The sequence below is a fragment of the Mesoplodon bidens genome, assembly GCF_964165515.1.
Source record: "Mesoplodon bidens genome assembly, contig: HAP1_SCAFFOLD_103, whole genome shotgun sequence".
NCBI classification, from domain to species: Eukaryota; Metazoa; Chordata; class Mammalia; order Artiodactyla; family Ziphiidae; genus Mesoplodon; species Mesoplodon bidens.
This window is the reverse complement of record NW_027672700.1, coordinates 1,029,793-1,049,310: the sequence shown is the minus strand read 5'-3', so window position 1 is coordinate 1,049,310 and position 19,518 is coordinate 1,029,793. Positions and strand designations below refer to the sequence as shown.

At 35.1% G+C, this 19,518-nt stretch overlaps 1 protein-coding gene and 1 pseudogene across 6 annotated transcripts in view; both read right to left on the bottom strand.

The window, feature by feature from the left end:
• LOC308609817 (centrosomal protein of 78 kDa-like) overlaps nucleotides 1–19,518 on the bottom strand; it is a 405,903-nt pseudogene that overhangs the window by 291,200 nt on the left and 95,185 nt on the right. The gene's annotated exons all lie outside the window — the stretch shown is intronic.
• LOC308609797 (uncharacterized protein) overlaps nucleotides 1–19,518 on the bottom strand; it is a 258,883-nt gene that overhangs the window by 162,863 nt on the left and 76,502 nt on the right. Inside the window, exon 3 of one of the 5 annotated variants that reach the window (XM_081259102.1) lies at nucleotides 17,620–18,198. The exons of the other annotated variants lie outside the window; for them this stretch is intronic. Within the exon in view, the coding sequence (XP_081115228.1) occupies nucleotides 18,158–18,198 (41 nt within the window). The 3' untranslated portion in view covers nucleotides 17,620–18,157. Of the gene's footprint in view, nucleotides 1–17,619; nucleotides 18,199–19,518 lie in introns of those variants that run through there. 5 annotated transcript variants of the gene reach the window in all.

Here is a 19,518-nt window from a genome sequence, read left to right as displayed (position 1 = left end):
CAGCACTTATTGCATCCTAATAACTACAGTCAGATTCTACCAGGCCCCAGTAGGCAAGTAAAATGTCCACCCTGGTAGGAGTTAGCATATACATCAAAAAAATGCTATATCCTGCTAACGTGTATCAGCAGAAACCTGTAGAATGTGTGTGTGGCATATGTTTTTTTGGGGTTTTTTTGTTTGTTTTTTTGCGGTACGCGGGCCTCTCACTGTTGTGGCCTCTCCAGTTGTGGAGCACAGGCTCCGGACGCGCAGGCTCAGTGGCCATGGCTCACGGGCCCAGCCGCTCCGCGGCATGTGGGATCCTCCTGGACCGGGGCACGAACCTGTGTCCCCTGCATTGGCAGGTGGACTCTCAACCACTGTGCCACCAGGGAAGCCCTGGCATATATTTTATAAGTGTTAGACTGAGAAAGATCGAATATAAAGTTGCAAGGGGTTGAATTTATTATAAAGACGTTACCTGAGATTCAAAGTATTAGCTCTAGCTGATGGAATTGGCTCTAATCGTTGGCTTGTTTGGCTGACTGAAACATAGATTCAATAGTCAGCAACATTCAAAGAGGGCAAGATGCCATAATTTATCTGACAGAATGTAGACAAAGGAATCCATGTACTTAAAATGAGAATGTTGGAGTGGATTAATTATGTAAAACCCACTCAACTATCCCATAGTTATGCCCCCTCAGAGGTCACCGATAACATTCTTCTTCAAGACATTAAGACATTCTTTGATGAGAGAAATACAAGCATCCTTTTAAACCTCTGTGGCATCTGTCTTCTGTGGGCTAAAGATGACAATGCGGGATAGCACCAATGAAATGGCCCCCGTGCTTTTTAACAGGAACATTGGGTTACAAAGTAGCAGAGGTTAAGTGGTAGCATTTAACATGAGAAACAAGGTGAGTGCAATTATCATAAAGGTCAGCAGGGCAGAGTGGCAGTATTTTGACCCAAAGTGACTTCCAGCAGTAACAGATTAATCACATTTACACTGGGAATTACATTGATGAGCAGGCTTGAACTGTATAAATGAAAATAAAATTCAAGCACAATGAGCAGAAACCTGCATTGATTTTCCAGGAATGAAAATTACAGCCTCGCCCAGACTTAAACGAGAGATCAGGTGGCTACAATAGCTTCAGGAACTTTGCTGCAACACTGTCAAAAGTATAGAGTGTGATTATTTTTTTCCTCCAGGCCTACCTCAAAGGGGTTTACAATTTTCCAGGGGGAATGTTTAGAAAGAAAAGTGGAAAACTCAGAATTTTTCAGAGATTATTAAGATAAATTTACACACCTGAGGTTCCAAAACATCACTGTGGTCTTCAGGTCATAATAGGGCTTATGGAAGCCATGTGATAATTGGAATTTTGACACAAGTTCACCTCACTAGAAATCTTGTGCAGTGACCTACACTATATTTCCCCATATCTGAATGTATTTTTGGAGTACACATACTTGGAAAATGACAGAACTCTCAACCAAGGTCAGTGCTATTAAGAACGGCTACTGCCTGACATCCATTAGGATAGCTATTATTAAAAACAATAATAAAGAACAAGTATTCGCATGGATGTGTAGAAATCTGAACCCTTCTACATTGCAGTTCCTCAAAAAATTAAACAGAACTACCATACGATCTAGCTATTCGACTTCAGAGTATATATCCAAAGGAATTAAAAGCAGGGACTTGAACAGATGTTTGTAATTTCACCTTCTTAGCAGCATTATTCACAATAGCCAAAAGATGGAAACAACCTAAATGTCCATCAACAGAGGAATGGATAAAGAAAATGTAGTATATACATACAATGGAATATTAATGACCCTAAAAAGGTAAAAAATTCTGACACACACTACGATACGGATGAACTTTGAAGACATTATGCTAAATGAAATAAGCCAGAACCGAAAACACAAATACTGTGATTCCAGTCATATGAGGTACTAGAGTAGTCAAATTTATATAGACAGATAATAGAATGGTGATTGCCAGGGTCTGGGTGCAGTGATGAATGGAGAGGTGTTGTTTCATGGGTACAGAGTTTCAGTTTGGGAAGATGAAAAAAGTCCTGGAGATGAATGGTAATGATGGTTGCACAACAACGTGAATGTACTTAATGCCACTAAATGGTACACCTACACATGGTTAAGATGGTCACTTTTATGTCATGCATATTTTGCCACAACTGGAAAAAAATACATAGGAAGGGCCAAGTGGAAACTCCTGGAACTGTCCCTACATGAAAACGATACCAAAAAATAGCAATAGCACATATCTGGGGAATTTGCAGAGACTAAAATAACCATGCAGATGGGAATCTCCATCACCCGCCCCATTTAAATAATCTGTTTGGCCTGTAAAAAAGGCAAATAAGTCATGGACAATGATTGTTGATTATCATAAGATAATGAGGTACTAATTCTAATCAAAGCTGCTGGATTTTATGGGCCTCTTTTTTCTGGAACAAATCAAAACATCTCTAACTCCTGATACACAGCTATTGATCTGGCGAATAGTTGTCTCCACATCAAACAGCAAAGGTAACGGAGCAGTTCACTTCTATCTGACAGAGACAGAAGTACACTCAAACTTTGTCTTACTTGAGTGCTATGCCAAGTCTCCCGATGTCTATAATATTATAGTCCATAGGGAGATTAGTCATCTGGATATCACAAAAGCATTATGATAGTCCCTTGTATTGATGAGTTTATGGTGATTGGACATGAGAAAAAGTAGGAGGTACTCAAGTTGTGTCAGTAAGATACATAGATGTCAAAGAGTGGGAAATAAACTCCATGAAAATTTAGGATGTCAAATATATCACAGCCTAAGTATGATAATGCACACAAACAGAAACCAACCTCCAGAAAGCACTGAAGATCATGTTGATTTGTTTTAAAGATGCAGGCAGCACACAGCTAGGATTCCGAAAGATTTGTTACACACTCCCTTTCCTAAATCCCATTCCTGATAGTGACTGCTCTTTCCTTTTACCTCTTCTCTCCTGTCCTCACCCTTCCTTTATTGTTCCCTATCCTTCTTACCCCTTTGCCCTCTTTCATTCTTCCTCATAGAGAATAGCCTGGGCTATTATTTGTATTCTTTACATTCTTTATATCTCTCTCCCGTCCACCCCCCACCTCAACAAAGGCCTTGTACCAATTAAGAAAGTAAACATTTCAAGTCTTCAGAGTATTGACAGGAGAAAGGTTATGGGGAAATAGCAAATCCTGACAATTTAAATATTCTCTAAGTATCACATAAGTCTATTTATTGTAAATAAATTCATACATGCAATAATAGTACAAATAGAAAATATTCACAAGCTACCAGACTGCCAAATTCTGCATGAGATACAAAATCACATACCTATACTATCTGCTTTTCAATTTATAATTAAAACCATGTTACCTCAGAATTTTAAAAATAGCATTTTGATAATTATAAAAAAAATTATAACTACATTAAAATTTTAAATTTCTGCACTTTTAAAGACACCATTAGAAAATGAAAGGGCAAGCCACAGATTGGAGAAAATATTCATGAGATATAGATATAGATATAGATATATACATAACATAGACTGGCATCCAGGATATGTAAGATGATCTTACAACTCCATAGTGAAGTAGTATTTGGGGGAAATACTACTTCAGAATTATAAGAAACAAATATTTGTGTTTAAGCCACCCAGCCTATAGTATTTTTTATTGAGATATAGTTGAAATATAACATTATGTAAGGGCAAGGTGTACACTTGTTGGTTTGGTACATTTGTATATTGCAGTATGATTACCACCAGTACCATTAGCTAACACCTCTATCATGTCACACAATTATCATTCCTTTTTTTGTGGTGAGAATAATTATGATCTAGTCTCTTAGCAACTTTGAAGTTTATAGTACAGTATTGTTGACTGTAATCACTATGTTGTGCATTAAATCTCCAGGGCTTATTTATCTATCAATACCAGTTGCAAGTTTATATCATTTGACCAACATTTTTCCAATTTCCCCACCCCCAGCCCCTGGAAACCACCATTCTACTCTTTGCTTTTATGACTTTGGCTTTTTTAGATTCCATATATAAGTGATATAAGACAGAAAAAGACCGTCTATGGTATTTTTGTCATAGCAGACCAAACAAAGGAGTATTTGGGAGATGCCATATCATGTAAGCTTTTTAGTCAATGGTGAGAAATATTGATTTTATTCAATTACAATAGGATAGTGCAATGCAGAGTTGGGTTTGGAGGCTTAAACATGGGAGAAAAATGATCTAATTTAATTTTTAAAGATTATCTATGGGGGGAGGGCTTCCCTGGTGGCACAGTGGTTGAGAGTCCGCCTGCCGATGCAGGGGACACGGGTTCGTGTCCCGGTCCGGGAAGATCCCACATGCCGCGGAGCGGCTGGGCCCGCGAGCCATGGCCGCTGAGCCTGCGCGTCCGGAGCCTGTGCTCCGCAACGGGAGAGGCCACAGCAGTGAGAGGCCCGTGTACCACAAAAAAAAAAAAAAAAAAAAAAAAAAGATTATCTGTGGGGAGTTTCCTATAGACAAGTAAACAAGGATTCAAGAAGAAACTTTAGAAGGCCCTTTTTAAGAGTCCAGGTAACAGACAGCAGATTAAGGTGGTAAAAATAGAAAAACATTAACTAGCAATTAACTGAGAAATAGATTTTCAGGAACTAACCCCCACACATTTAGATAATTCATCTGAAATATGCTATTTGAAAATATAGCTTCTTAGGATGCATCATATCTCTGAAGGAAACGCTAAAATACCAATGGATTGATAGTCCAAGCAATGAAGATTTACTGAGTGTGTGTGTGTGTGTGTGTGTGTGTGTGTGTGTGTGTTCCTCAACTGTCCTAGGTTCAAGGAAAGGCAAATAGAAATAAAACCTTCATGTTGGAATACTGTCCCACAGTGAGTAAAGGTATCATGTACTTTTAAAATTGTATCTATTTAAACAAAGCCTAATGTAATGGGAAAAATAAACTAGACCTGGAATCAAAAGACCTGAGTTTGAATCGCAGCTTGATTAATTACCAGAATATTAAGTTCGGGCAAGTTGTCCACGTTTGATCAATTTCAGGTTCCTTATTTACAAAATGGTAGGCTGGATGGAGTGATCACTAGGCTCCCTTCTTGCATGAGATTTTGTTATTCTACAACACCATATTGGTATTCTCATTAAAGTGAATTTCAAGTGTTTCGTCAAGAAGAGGCTCGGGCTTCCCTGGTGGTGCAGTGGTTGAGAATCTGCCTACTAATGCAGGGGACACGGGTTCGAGCCCTGGTCTGGGAGGATCCCACATGCCACGGAGCAACTAGGCCCGTGAGCCACATCTACTGAGCCTGCGCATCTGGAGCCTGTGCTCCGCAACGAGAGGCCGCGATAGTGAGAGGCCCGCGCACCGCGATGAAGAGTGGCCCCCGCTTGCCACAACTAGAGAAAGCCCTTGCACAGAAACGAAGACCTAACACAGCAAAAATAAATAAAGAAATTACTAAACTCCTACCCCCAACATCTTAAAAAAAAAAAAAAGAAGAGGCTCATTCACTTCTTTTATGTCAAATTTAATAATAATGTAAGCCCTCATCCCATCAGGCAAAGAAGAAACTACCATTTGTCATCATTCAAGAATCCATTTCTTTCGTTAGGTCACATGAACATTCTAGAGGCTTAAAATAACCCTAGAAAGTGTGGTAGAGGCTCTGTATTTGGGCCTTAATCAAAAGATACATCTTGTTGAACTTTCATGGTGGCTTTAAATCTGCTGACTCTACTGCTTCACTGATAAACTGGAATAACAGGAAAGTTGGTGCCTGAACCCATATTACTTGCATGAAGTGCATAACCACTGTTTCTGAAATCTTTCTGTACCTCTGGAGACATGCCCTATTTTCACATTGCCATAGTGAATGTTTAAGTTTTCTGCTACATGAAGATATGTCCCTCTCTCCAGCCTCGGGGACATCTATCCCTCTTCCTTTGGAGTCTCAATGGCTCTCCTCTGTTTCCTCTCTCTCTCTCTCACCTAACATTATTCTTTCAAAGTATTTGTGCTTTTCAAAGAACAAAGGAAAATCGGTCAATTCCAGGAAACACCAGCTTTTCACCCTAACACAAATCTCCCCTGAAGTAATTAACAGCAAAGGTTGACTACCATCTTGAAGAGGTGGTAATAGAGTTATTGGGGAAAACAAACACAAATTAAAGCTTCAATAAATTATACTGCCATAACTACAAATAATTAGCTCTTCAAGAAAACAGATTTATATATCGACAAAATCCTTGTTTTGGAGCCTCCTCACCAAATAGCCTTAGTCTTTAGGGGAACAATCAATGATCTGAAATCTATCCCTCACCAAGCATACTTTGAAAACTTCATTCTACTATACAGCTCATTAGATCGAACTTGCAATAAATCTTAACAGACTCAGAGAAGAAAATGTTTACTTAAAGTGGTAAATTTTTCAAAACTTCACGTGGAGCCTGACGGGTATTTCCAAAGATCTGATTCCTGCATTTCGCTTCAGATCATCCCCAATCATTAGAGAGATCTCTATCCAAAAGGTATGTGAATCTTCTATGTTCATGTTGCCATATCTGACTACATATATATTCTTATTTAACACACACAAAAACTCATGTACACACTGTCTCTCGCTCTCTCTCTCACATACACACACAAACACACACACACACCCATCCCTTCAGTTCATATATTTGTAAACCTACATACTTTTTGTAACTGCAATTTATTTTTTAAATTCACATTATGTTATTATGATCCACCCATGTTAATACACACAAAAACATTTCATTCAATTTACCTATTGTATAATATTACTTTTGAGAACAAACCATAATTTATTTATCAATTACCTTTAAGAAGGGAATTTAGGTAACATCCACCTTATTATAAAGAGCACTACATTAAGATTCCAATGCACCTAGCTTCTAATGTAGATAAATAAGAATTTCCTTAATGATAGAGAGGCTGACCTTTCTTTTATAAGTTTCGTGGCCACCCAGATTTATTCTTTTGTGTTTTTATTTGTCCATTTGTCTATACTGCTGTGGAAATGTTTCAATATGAATGTCATATAATCTGTTCAGCTTTTCTTCATACTTTGTGATTCTTTAAATGTTGTGTTTAAGAAACCTTTCCCTAACCTGACTTCATAAAGCTATATCCATATTTTGCTCCTAAAGTATTCATGTTTTTTCTTTCACATTTAATTTTTGATTTGAACTGGAGTTTATTTTCTCATTTCTTTAAGATAGGGGTCTAATCCTTTGTCCATATGAATTTCCAATCATCTCAACACCATTTATTAAAAGGTTCATCCTTTCTCCACAAATCTGTAATGTTACCACATTAGTCTTTTTTTTAATCTATCTATGTTCCTGGGCCCTATATTCTGTTCAATTTTGTTTGTCTATACCTTTGCTGTGCCAGTACCACACTGTTGTAATTAATATGACTTTAAATGTTTATATCAGGTAGCATAGGTTGCCCTTTCTTCATGTTTCTTAATGTTTTCATATCTTCTTCAGAATTTTTTGGCTACTTTCAACTCCCTACTTATACGTAATGGTCACCTTGGCTAAGACACGGTAACCAGACATTTGGTCAAACATGATTCATGATACTTGTGTGAAGAATTTTTTTAGATGAGATTAACATTTCACCCAATCAGTTGAAAGTCTTAATAGAAAAAAGACTGACGTCCCCTCAAAAAGAGGGAATTCTGCCAGCAGACTGCCTTTGGACTCACACTGCAATATCAGCTCTTCCCTGGGTCTCCAGCCTGTTGCCCTGCCCTGCAGATTTTTTGCACATACACATCTCCTATTGGCTCTGCTTCTGGTTCTCTGGAGAACTCTGCCTAATACACTTCTCTCCCATATAAACTTTAGATTTAGCTTGTCATGGCTTATGAAAATATCTATTGCAATTTTCATTGTGATAGCAATGCATACACAAGTTAGTGGCATGGTCAATTATAAGATATTGATTCATTTTTACAAAGAATATTATAAAGTGTTCCATTTAATTTTTTACATCCTTTAAGAAAGCATCATTTTCTCCATGAATATTTGACTCACGTTATTATATTTATTCTCAAATACCTGATATTTATTATTGTATTGTGAATGATATTTTTACTTAATAGTAAAAGTATTAATGGAATAGTATTTACTAATAGTAGTACATTTTCTTACTGGTTGTTGCTAATATTTTAAATTCTTATTGGTTTTTGTATGTCAGTCTTGTATCCAGCAAGTTCAGAGATTACAGATTTTCTTGTATTTTGTATGCAGACATTTTCCACCTCTTTTTTTGTTTTCAAATATATTTTCCACTGGCTTTTGCATCTGTACATATAAATTAATCTTCTGTTAATATTTTATTTGGAATAGTTTTATTGATCTCTATAAATGGATGCGTTGTATATTTTATTTATTTATTTATTTTGGTTTGGCTATTGTATATTGAAAAAGTGAGTATACCCTCTTGTTTCACTCTCTGAAAAATTTTATATAAGATAAAAGTTAATTTGATCCCTGAAGGATTTGCAAAGCACTTTTAAAATGTCTGGTCCTGGTGTTTTTGTTTGCTGATTTCTAGACATTTGACCAGACTATCCTATTCATGTAAAAGTTGTTAGTATACTATGTTTCTCTATTTCCTCTTAAGACAATTTTGCTAATTTTATTTTTTAATTCAAGTTTTTATAAATTTTCATATTAATGGCATGATACTCTTTACTTTATTCCTATAATTAGCAAAACTCCAAATATATGTAAGTAAAACCCCTATTCTTTCATAGTTTTGTTTGTGCCTTCCTCTTCTATGAACATAAAAAAATACCATTCTTTATATTTTCAAAGAAACAAAATTGAAGTTTACTGATCCTCTCTATTGTCAATTTAGACCCCATTTTTTACTGACATATAATTCACATACCATAGAATTCACCTATTTATATATTTCAGTGATTTTGAGTATATTCACATATAAGTGCAACCATCATTACAGTCAATTTCGAACATTTTTATCACTTCAAAAAACAAATCTAATATTCTTTAGGCATCACCTCCCTATATTCCCACCCTACTTCCCACAAGCTCTAAGCAACCACTAATCTATCTTCTGTCCCTGTAGATTTCACTATTCTGGACATTTCATAGAAAGAGAATCATACAATATAAGGTCTTTTGTGACTGACTTTTTTACTTAGCATAATATTTTGAAGGTTCATCTAGGTGATAGCATGCATCAGTATTTCATTCCTTTTTATAACCAAGTAATATTTCATTCTATGGACATACCAATTCTGTTCATCCATTTATCAGCTGATGGACATTTTGGCGGTTTCCACTTGTTTGCTACTATGAAAAATGTTGCTATAAACAATCTTGTTCAATTGGTGTGAACATATGTTTTCATTTCTCTTGGGTATACATCTAGGAGTAGAATTGCTGGGTCATATGGTAATTTCATGTTTAATTGTTGGAGGAACTGCTTAGATGGTTTTCAATTGAGTGACGCCATTTTACTGTCCTACCACTATTGTTTTAAATAGTGTGAAGTGTGAGTCCTCCTACAAGTTGGAGATTATTGATACCCTCTATAGTTTGTTTTCTGTTTGTCCTACTTGTTTTATTAATTATCTCTTCTTCTATGGCACAATCTATTTAATTCTTATGTTGCAAACTTAGCTAATTAATTTCTAATAAGTTTCCTTTCAAATGTGTGTGTGTGTGTGTGACACAGATTACAAGTATTGATTTACAGGTTCCCAGCAAGGGTTTTTTTTTTCAGCTCTAAATATTTAGTAAATTCTGACAGAAATTGTCATTAAATAATAAAATAGAGCTTACAGTTTCAAACTTAATAGAGTCAAAGTAGACTGCTATAAATATTTCACGATTCCAGAAGAAAAATATGAAAGAATTTAGACAAGTAGGAAAAAAAGGAAGATTTAAACCAAATTAGTAACTACATTTAATGCAAATGGATTGGCTGCTCCAAATGAAAAGAAAATACGTGTCAGATTGTATAAAATTACATGTAACTATGTGCTATCTTCAAGAGACATACCCAAAGAAAGTGGAAGAAGTAAATAATAAATGCAAGAGCAGAAATTAATGACATAGAAAATAAACAATACAAATTCAAAAGCTAACATTTGGCTCTTTGAAAATACTAATAAAAATGGCTATCTACTTGAGAGTCTTCTCAAGACCAAAAAAGAAAAAAAAAGATAGAAAGGACAAGAAGCCAATATCAGAAAGGTAAAAGGGTCATATATCACATACATGTTACAGACTTTACAAAGGAAAAAATGAACAAAGTGTTTTCAAATAAATTTTAAATTTTATAAAAATCACAGTCCCCTAGAAAAATATAATATCAAAATAGATTCAAACAGAAATAGAAATTTATACATACATTTATACATTACAGACACTGAATCAGCACTCACTACTCTCACCATGAAGAAAGCTGAAATCCAAGATTTTTCACTAGTGTGTTCTAAAGAAAGGAAGAATTCCAGTAGTACACTAACTCTTTGAGAATAGAAAGAGGGAACACTATTCAACTACTTTTTAATATTTTCTTCATTTCAAGACAGGAAAGGACAGTATAAGAAAGGATAATTAGAGGTGACCTTACCCAGGAAAACAGATGATAAATATAATATAAGCAAACTGAGTCCAACATAAAAAGCTAATTTCATGACAGATAACCAAAATTATTTTACATAACAAAATTAATAAAATTAAAGATACAAAAAATTAAATCCAAAGTTTCTTATAATTTCAGCAGTCATGTATGATTTTACAAAAACCTGCAGCTAATCTTATCAAACTAGAAACAGAAACTTTCTTAAATGAAAATTAGCTATCTACCATAGAGTAACATTATAGATACAGGTGAGATGATTAAAGATTTAAAGATCAGGAAGAAGACAAGGATGCCCCCTGTCACCACTCTATTCAGTATTGTACTTGAGAGTTTAGCCAGTGGAGAAAGTCAAGAAAAAGAACTAAAATGTCTAAGGATTAGAAAAGAAAACACACAACTTGTTCTATTTAGATATGATATTGTTGTGTACAGAGAAAATACAAAATAATGTACAGGAAATTGCTAGGATTTGTAAGAGAGCTTCTTAAGATTTCTAGATAAAAATCAATAAAAATAAATTGTGTTTTTATATAATAGCATCAAACAGAAAGTGATAGTAAAAAGAAAGAAATCCTTTTACATAGCACCAAAAAGCTGAAGTAGCAATAAATCCAATAAGATATACAAAGCCTTTACAGACAACATTATAATAGTTTTTCAAAGACCTTGAAGAAATCAGAAATGAATAGAGATATATTTTGTGTTTATAAGTTGGATATCTTAATAGTGAAAAGATGTTAAGTCTCTAAAAATTAAGTTATAGGGTAAGAAAAATCTAAGTGAAAATGCCAAAGATTTTGTTTTGGACCTGAAAAACTTCTTTAAAAATTTATACGGATTACAAAAGCCCACCAAACACTTGAAGAATAATATAAATGTGGGAAAACTTGTTCTACTGAATATTTAGTGTTCTTATAAAGCTCTAGTAACAAAGAGGGTGCAGTTTTGATATAGAGACAAACAAATGAACCAAAAGAAGACTTAATAGAGACACAGAAAAACAAACCAAAACATATATTGTTAAAGCAAAATCATATGTATATATATGTACACACACACACACACACATACATATGGCACCTCTGTATAACAGAGGTATCACAGCACCTCAACAAAGACATAACAAACTTTTCGATTAAAAAATGCTGAGCACTAGGGTATCCATAAAGAAAAAATAATTAAAATTGTATCATATTGTAAACAAAATTATTTCCAGATGGATTAATGACCTACATGTGAAATGGTACCAAATATATTTAAAAGACAATATAGGAGGCTATCTTTAAGCCACAAAGTAGAAAGATGGAAAAAAGTATAAGCTTTAAAGGAAAAGATTGATGTATTTACCCACATTAAATTAAGAAATATTTTCCAACAAAAGAAAACACAAAGATAGTTAAAAGAGAGGTCATGCCACAGACCTGAAAAGATCATTGCAACATATAAAACCAATAGAGAGACTACTATTCAAAATATGAAAAGAACTTAAAAAGAATAAAGCTGGAGGTATCTCACGCCCTGACTTCAGACTATAGTACAGACCTACAGTAAACAAAACAGTATGGTACTGACACCAAAACAGACATATGGAACAGAATAGAGAGACCAGAAATAAACCTATATACACTTATGGTCAATTAATCTAAGACAAAGGAGGCAAGAATGTTCAATAGGAAAAAGGTATCTTCAATAAGTGGTGCTGGGAAAACTGGACAGCTACTTGTGAAACAATTAAATTAGAACACTTTCTCACATCATATACAAAAATAAATTCAAAATGGATTAAAGACCTAAATACAAGATCAGAAACCATAAAACTCCTTGAAGAAAACATAGGCAAAACACTCTGACATAAATAATAGCAATATTATTTTGGATCTGTCTCCTAAGACAAAGTAAACCAAAGCAAAAATAAACAAATGGGACCTAAATAAACTTTAAAGCTTTTGCACTGAAAAGGAAACCACTGACAAAATGAAAAGACAACCTACTAAATGGCAGAAAATATTTGCAAATGATATGACCTATAAGAGGTTAATATCTAAAATACATGAACATCGCATAAAACTCAATATTAAAAAAACAATTAAAAATGGGCAGAAGACCTGAATAGACATGTTTCCAAAGAATACATACAGGTGGCCAATAGGCACATGAAAAGATGCACATCACTAATCAACAAAGAAATACAAATCAAAACCACAATGAGATATCACTTCATACCTGTCAGAATGGCTATCATCAAAAAGACTACAAATAACAAATGTTGGCAAGGATGTGGAGAAAAGGGAACCCTAGTACACTGTTGGTAGGAATATGAATTGGTGCAGCCACTATGGAAAACAGTATGAAGGTTTCTCAAAAACTAAAATCAGAACTACCACAAGATCCAGCAATTCCACTCCTGGGTATATATCCAAAGAAAACGAAAATACTAATCCAAAAAGATGAATGCACCCAATGTTCACAGCAGCATTATGTACATTATTTACAATAGCCAAGATATGGAAGAAACCTAAGTGCCTGCTAACAGCCAAATGAATAAATAACATGTGGTATGATACACACACACGCACACACACACACACACAGAGAAATATTACTCAGCCATGAAAAAGAAAGAAATCCTGCCATTTGCAACAACATGGATGGACATGGAGGGTATTATGATTAGTGAAATAAGTCAGACAGAGAAAGACAAATACTGTATGTTATCATTTATATGTGGAATCTAAAAAATAAAATGAATGACTATAACAAAACTGAAATAGACTCACAGTTATAGAGAACAGACTAGTGGTTACCAGTGGGGAAAGAGAAGGAGGAAGGGGCAAGATAGGGGTAGGGGATAAAGAGGCATAAAATGTGTAAAATAAATCAGCTACAAAGATATATTTACAGTTCAGGAAATATGGCCAATATTTTATAATAACTTTAAATGGAGTATAATCTATAAAAATATTGAATCACTATGTTCTACATCTGAAAGTAATATAATATTGTAAATCAACTATACTTCAACTAAAAAATGAAATAAACTCTTAAAAGCAAGAATAAAAAGGCAAATAACCCAATAGAAAAGTAGGCCAAAAATTCAATAGACCCTTCAAAAAACAGCAAATCCCAAAAGCCAATAACTATATTTAAAACTGTAAAATATTTATATTTTCAATAGTAATCATGAAAACTAAAATTCACACCATAATGAGGTACCACTACACACAGATTAGATAGGAAATATTAAAATAAATGATAACAACTAATGTCAAGGAATTTAAATATGAGTCACCACCACTGTTGGAAGTGTAAGTTGATTGGACCACTTGTCATTATCTTGTGGTTTAAGGACATATTTTCTCTGTGACTCAGCATCTCATTCCTGAAACTTCCCTGTAACCCAGTAGTTCACTCCCTAGAGAAACGTGTTCTCCTGTCTACTAGGATACATATATAAACATGTATCTTGTTCAGCATTGTTCATGACAGCCATAAATAGAAAACAACACAAATATCTATCAACAGTATTACAGGAATGTGCACATAAGTAATCAATCTACAAAGAAAAACAATGAATGGGTTAACATAAAAGTTAGGTAAGTGGTTATTGTTTGTGCTATGGGAGGGTTTTGTGATGATGCAAGGCATGGAGGGGATTCTTGGTTGTTGCCAATGTTCCATTTCTTGACCCGTGTGATTGTAACAATTGTTACTGCTTCATAATTTTCATTAAATGTACATAGAGTCTATAGATTTTCCATCTAAACTCACAAAGAGAAACAGCTATTGTGCTTACTACCTAGGGAGTTAAGTACACAGGAATGATGCTACAGATGAATACTTATGTCTCCACAGCGATGCTTGCTGGCCACAAAAGCTAAAGCACCAGGATAACTGCCTTTCCTTATTTTCAAATTCCAAGTCTCACATAAATGCACTGAGTTTGTGGAATTTCTTTTACATAAAGATCCCAAGCTGAAAGAGGGTTTGGGATTTTTTTTTCTTAACTTCTAACCTCTGCCTTAGGAAGGTATACTAGAAAATGCAGTAGCCCCCTTATCCTCAGGGTATACATTCCAAGACCCCAGTGGTTGCATGAAACAGCAGATAGCACCGAATCCTATATATACTGTGTTTTTTTCCTATACTTACATACCTATGATAAAATTTATAAGATAGGCACAGTAAGAGGTTAACAATAACTAATAATAAAATGTAAAAATTATAGCAATATACTATAATAAAAGTTATCTGAATGTGGTCCCTTCCTCTCTCAAAATATCTTATTGTACAAATTTCATGCCTTTTCCATCTTAACTAAGCACTTATCATGCACTGTGGCCATAACTTGCAATTTGACGTGTGACCGCAAAACTAGCATGAATTTATTTTTCCTTCTTCACAATTTCACATACAGAAGATTCATTCTTACCATAGATCTTAGCAACCTCAGCAAATGATTTTTTCTTTCCTTATTAAACCAAGAACTTTCACCTATTCACCTAAAGACACTACTTTACAGCTTCTCTTTGGCATATCCAAATTGCCAGCATCACTCCTCTTTTGCTTTGGGGCCATTATTAAGTAAAATAAGGGTGACTTGGACACAAGCACTGTGATACTGAGAGTCAGTTCTATAACCAAGATGGCTACTAAGTAACTAAGGGGTGAGATATGCCAGACAAAGGGATGGGCCATATCCCGGTGGGTGGATGGATGGTACAAGATTTCATCACGTTACTCAGAAATTTATGAATTGTTTATTTCTGGAAGTTTCTACTTAATATTTTTGGACTTCGGTTGACCGTGGGTAACTGAAACAGTAGAAAATGAAACCTCGAATAAAGGGAAATGACTATAGATCAAATAGATGCTGAATGCCAATCCACTTATTTCACTCTAGGAGTAATCTTGGATGAATCAATTATAATACCATCTGAACTCTCCAAATATCTTTAGTTCTTTCAGATTGGTAAGAAGTGGTCTTGTTAATGACATAGTAATTCTTTTTCCCCTTGTCAATGAACAACATGGTGCACATATTCACTGAAGTGTGTCAAAACTCACACCTGTTAAATGACATTTTCAAATTAACTTCCTTAAGGTGATCCTGCCCTTAGAGAAGTAACTTTTCTTGCTTTTTCAGAGTCCTTAACGCCAAGAATCAAGTTTATTATTTAACTAGACCTACACTTCCAAATACTCTCACCAATAGCCACTGTCCCCAAAGAGTTTAGACTCTAGTGTTACCCTGAAGCATTTTTTCAAAGGAAAAAAAATCTCCCTAGAAAAAAGTATTTATATTCTCTTTAGGTTTAGTCTTCCTATGGGTATCAAATAATATTCACTCCTTCCTTAAATCTAACACAGACAAAAAAATTCCTCAATCTATACCATGCCAACTTCTGAATTCTGAATTTGGGATACAGTAAATTAATGATTAATAGTTTCTTCTTCAACTTCCTTTAGTACAAACACACACACATCCTAATTTTCTTAGTCTTTTAAAATACCATCACAATTGAATAAGATTACTAACTTCGATACTACGATATCATAATATAGGATTTCCTACTATGGTACCATAAAACATTGATCTCTGATGGCTCAATCACACTGAAAAGCTCTACAAACTCTAGGGTTCTACAGCTGTAGTTCTCCTTTTGCACTGCTTATTGAGAGGAAAAATTTGTATTCATACCTTATAACTTCTCTTTAAACTTGCCTTCCATTCTTAGGTTACTTAAGATTTTGTATATTCAAATCTGTCCATAAATTGGAGTCAAATATTACTCTGATATTTGATTAGGTGCTAAAATCAGTGGAAAATATTGTTTAAGGGAGTAAAGTCAAAATTACCCTTGAAAATCTCTTAAATCAACCATAACATACACTGTCCACTAAATAATTTTTATCAGTTTCTCTAAAGCTTAATCAATTTCCCTTACCCATCCTCTCAATTAATTATTCAATGAATTATTTGAGAATGGCAGAGAATCATGAATTCCTAAATAATGCATTCTTCTTCTCACGTAACTACTGGCTGTCTTTTCACTAGTTTCAATCCCTCTTTCAAATGTAGCTGGAGCCAAATACTCTATCAACTGCATTGCCCCCATCAATATTGCCATATCATTCAGGGACTTTTCCTCCGCCTTCATAAACAATCTAATTTCCCTTCTATCAGCCATTTTGGATGATGCAGACACACATATGACCTTCCCCAGACTTCTTCCCTCTCTTCATAGCATGATAACAGCTTGTGAAATTTTCCTATGGGAAACTAATAAACTCACAAGAAAGCATTAACCTAGGCATTCATGTTAAACCATGCATTCTCTCCGCCAGTGCTTCCAGGCCAAGATTACTACTTTTCTCAAGTTACTCCCCTGCTGAAAGAGTATTCATTACATCAATTTACAAAAGCTGTGAGCACTCCCCTTCCTCAGCAACAATCTGGTAGTTTAGATAAACGGTGGAGTATTTCTTGGCTCATTTCTATGGTAGTCTTAGATGGAGGCACAGCCATATGTTATGTCACAGTACAGTAATCTCAGACAAGACCACAAGTATATAAATCCTTATTTATGTAGACTTGAATATCTGGAAGAGCATGAAAGTGGGTCTGTTACTAGAAGAAAAGCCTACTTTACAGTACAAAACACATAGAGAACAGTGGAGAGCACGGATAGTGTTTTCCTCTTTTCCATTTAAAGTCTATACCGGTTTCAGCTTAAAGCTGCATCTCTGTAGGTTCTCCCTAACTTTTCTCCTCTTCACCATGACCTTGGTTTTTTCAGCTTTCTTCTTACTCTGCAAGGCTTGATTAGCAGTCAATAGGCTCCTTTCATCTTCTCAGCAAGATATGCTGTGGGAGAGGTCAGGTACCTTGAAGGTCCTACGGAAATATGTTTTAATCTTTCAGTTAAACATCTACAATCAAAATTTCCCTTGCAAATGTTGATAGCCTTTATTTGGTGTTATGATAATAGAAACTTTATTTTCTCATCTAAGCTAAGGCTCTCTTCTAGGAGGGGGAAATGACCAAAAAAAGGGAGGGGGGACTTGGAGAAAACAAATCTTGTCTTACTGCATAACACTGAAGACAGAGAACAGAATTATATGGCACTTTTTCTTGAGGAGATGATGACATTGCACTGTGGTATTCTTTTTTCTTCTTTAATTAATTAATTTTTATTTATTTTTGGCTGCGTTGGGTCTTCATTGCTGCGCGTGGGCTTTCTCTAGTGGCGGCGAGTGGGGGTTACTCTTCATTGCGGTGTCTTCGCTTGTTGTGGAGCACGGGCTCTAGACACGTGGGCTTCAGTAGTTGTGCCATGCAGGCTCAGTAGTTATGGCACACTGGCTTAGTTGCTCTGGGCATGTGGGATCTTCCTGGACCAGGGCTCGCACCCATATCCCCTGCCTTGGCAGGCGGATTCTTAACCACTGCGCCACCACGGAAGTTCTGCACTGTGGTATTCTAATGAGAGAAGTGGAATTTTTTAAAATTGTTTTGCATAGAGGGAATTTACCACCATAGTGGTGATATCTGACTTCTCTTGTGTCTTAACTTCTGAGACCTAAAGCCATTCAGCAGTGTTTTCTTGGTAGCTCTTGAAATACCAGACTGTAGTAGAAGAAATTACAGACCTTTGTCCAATGTCTAAAGCCAGTTTATTAACCAGAAGCACAATTTAAGGACTCTGTACTTCAAATAAATCAAATCCTTATAGTCTCTAATTTATACATAATCTTTCAGTTCCATTATTTTTCATTTCCAAAGATAATTTTTTTTAAATCCACTAGGCTATATTTTCTACCTAAACTATATGTTCCATTAAAATAAAAGTATGGGGGTTGCTAAATGGGCCAAGATCCTCTCATGTTCTATCATGTATGTCATTAAAAATAATTTAGAAAGCAATGCCATGTTTATTATCAGATTATGTGTCTGTTATAAAAGATACATTGGAAAACCAGGTTAATCATATGTGGTTTGATTGAGAAATTCAATCTTGATGAAGTAAAGAAATTTAAATGTTTAATTTTTTTTCAGTAACTGCTACAAGGGAAATTTAATGCTTTTGCAGTCTAGACCAAAAACTACATCTAATTTTAAAGAATTCATTTAAGTCAATATATGGACATTTCATGTACTACTATTATTATGTTATTATTTTTATTGGGGGGATATTTGTTCAAAGCAACAACTCCAAATAGCCAAAAAGCTTCCCACATGCTCTTCTCTAAATTCCTGTTTTGTTTAATTATAACCCTGAGTTTAGAATTAAAAAGAAAAAGGGGAAAAGAGGGAGACCCTCCTCTGACTACAAGCACAATTAGCTGCCCATTAGCAGTTATGATCCTGGTCTTCTGCCTCTGATATCAGTGGCCTCTAATAACATGGGATGGGTTCACTCTGTGGCTTCAGCATGGGAAGAGTTTATGGTTCATCCTCATTCTTGCCTCTTTTACAACAGAAGACACCCCAAAGTGGAAGCCGTGTCTTACTTTTGTCACTTCCAGCAATAACCCCCTCCAACTTATTCTCTGGGCTACTGTTCGACCACACTGAGTTCTCTTTTAAGCTCTCTGAGAGTGACAGTGAACTAACTGGAGGACTGGTATTTTTATCATCTCTTACCCAGAAACACTGTTTCTTCTACCAGGTCTAACTGGTAGAACAAATGAAACAAATTTTCAAACAACAAAGTTTCAAACACACAAAACCTATCAAATGATTTGTTTGCTTTGTTTTGATCTCAATAACTGTAGCTTTCATCTCTAGAAGTTAAATTGG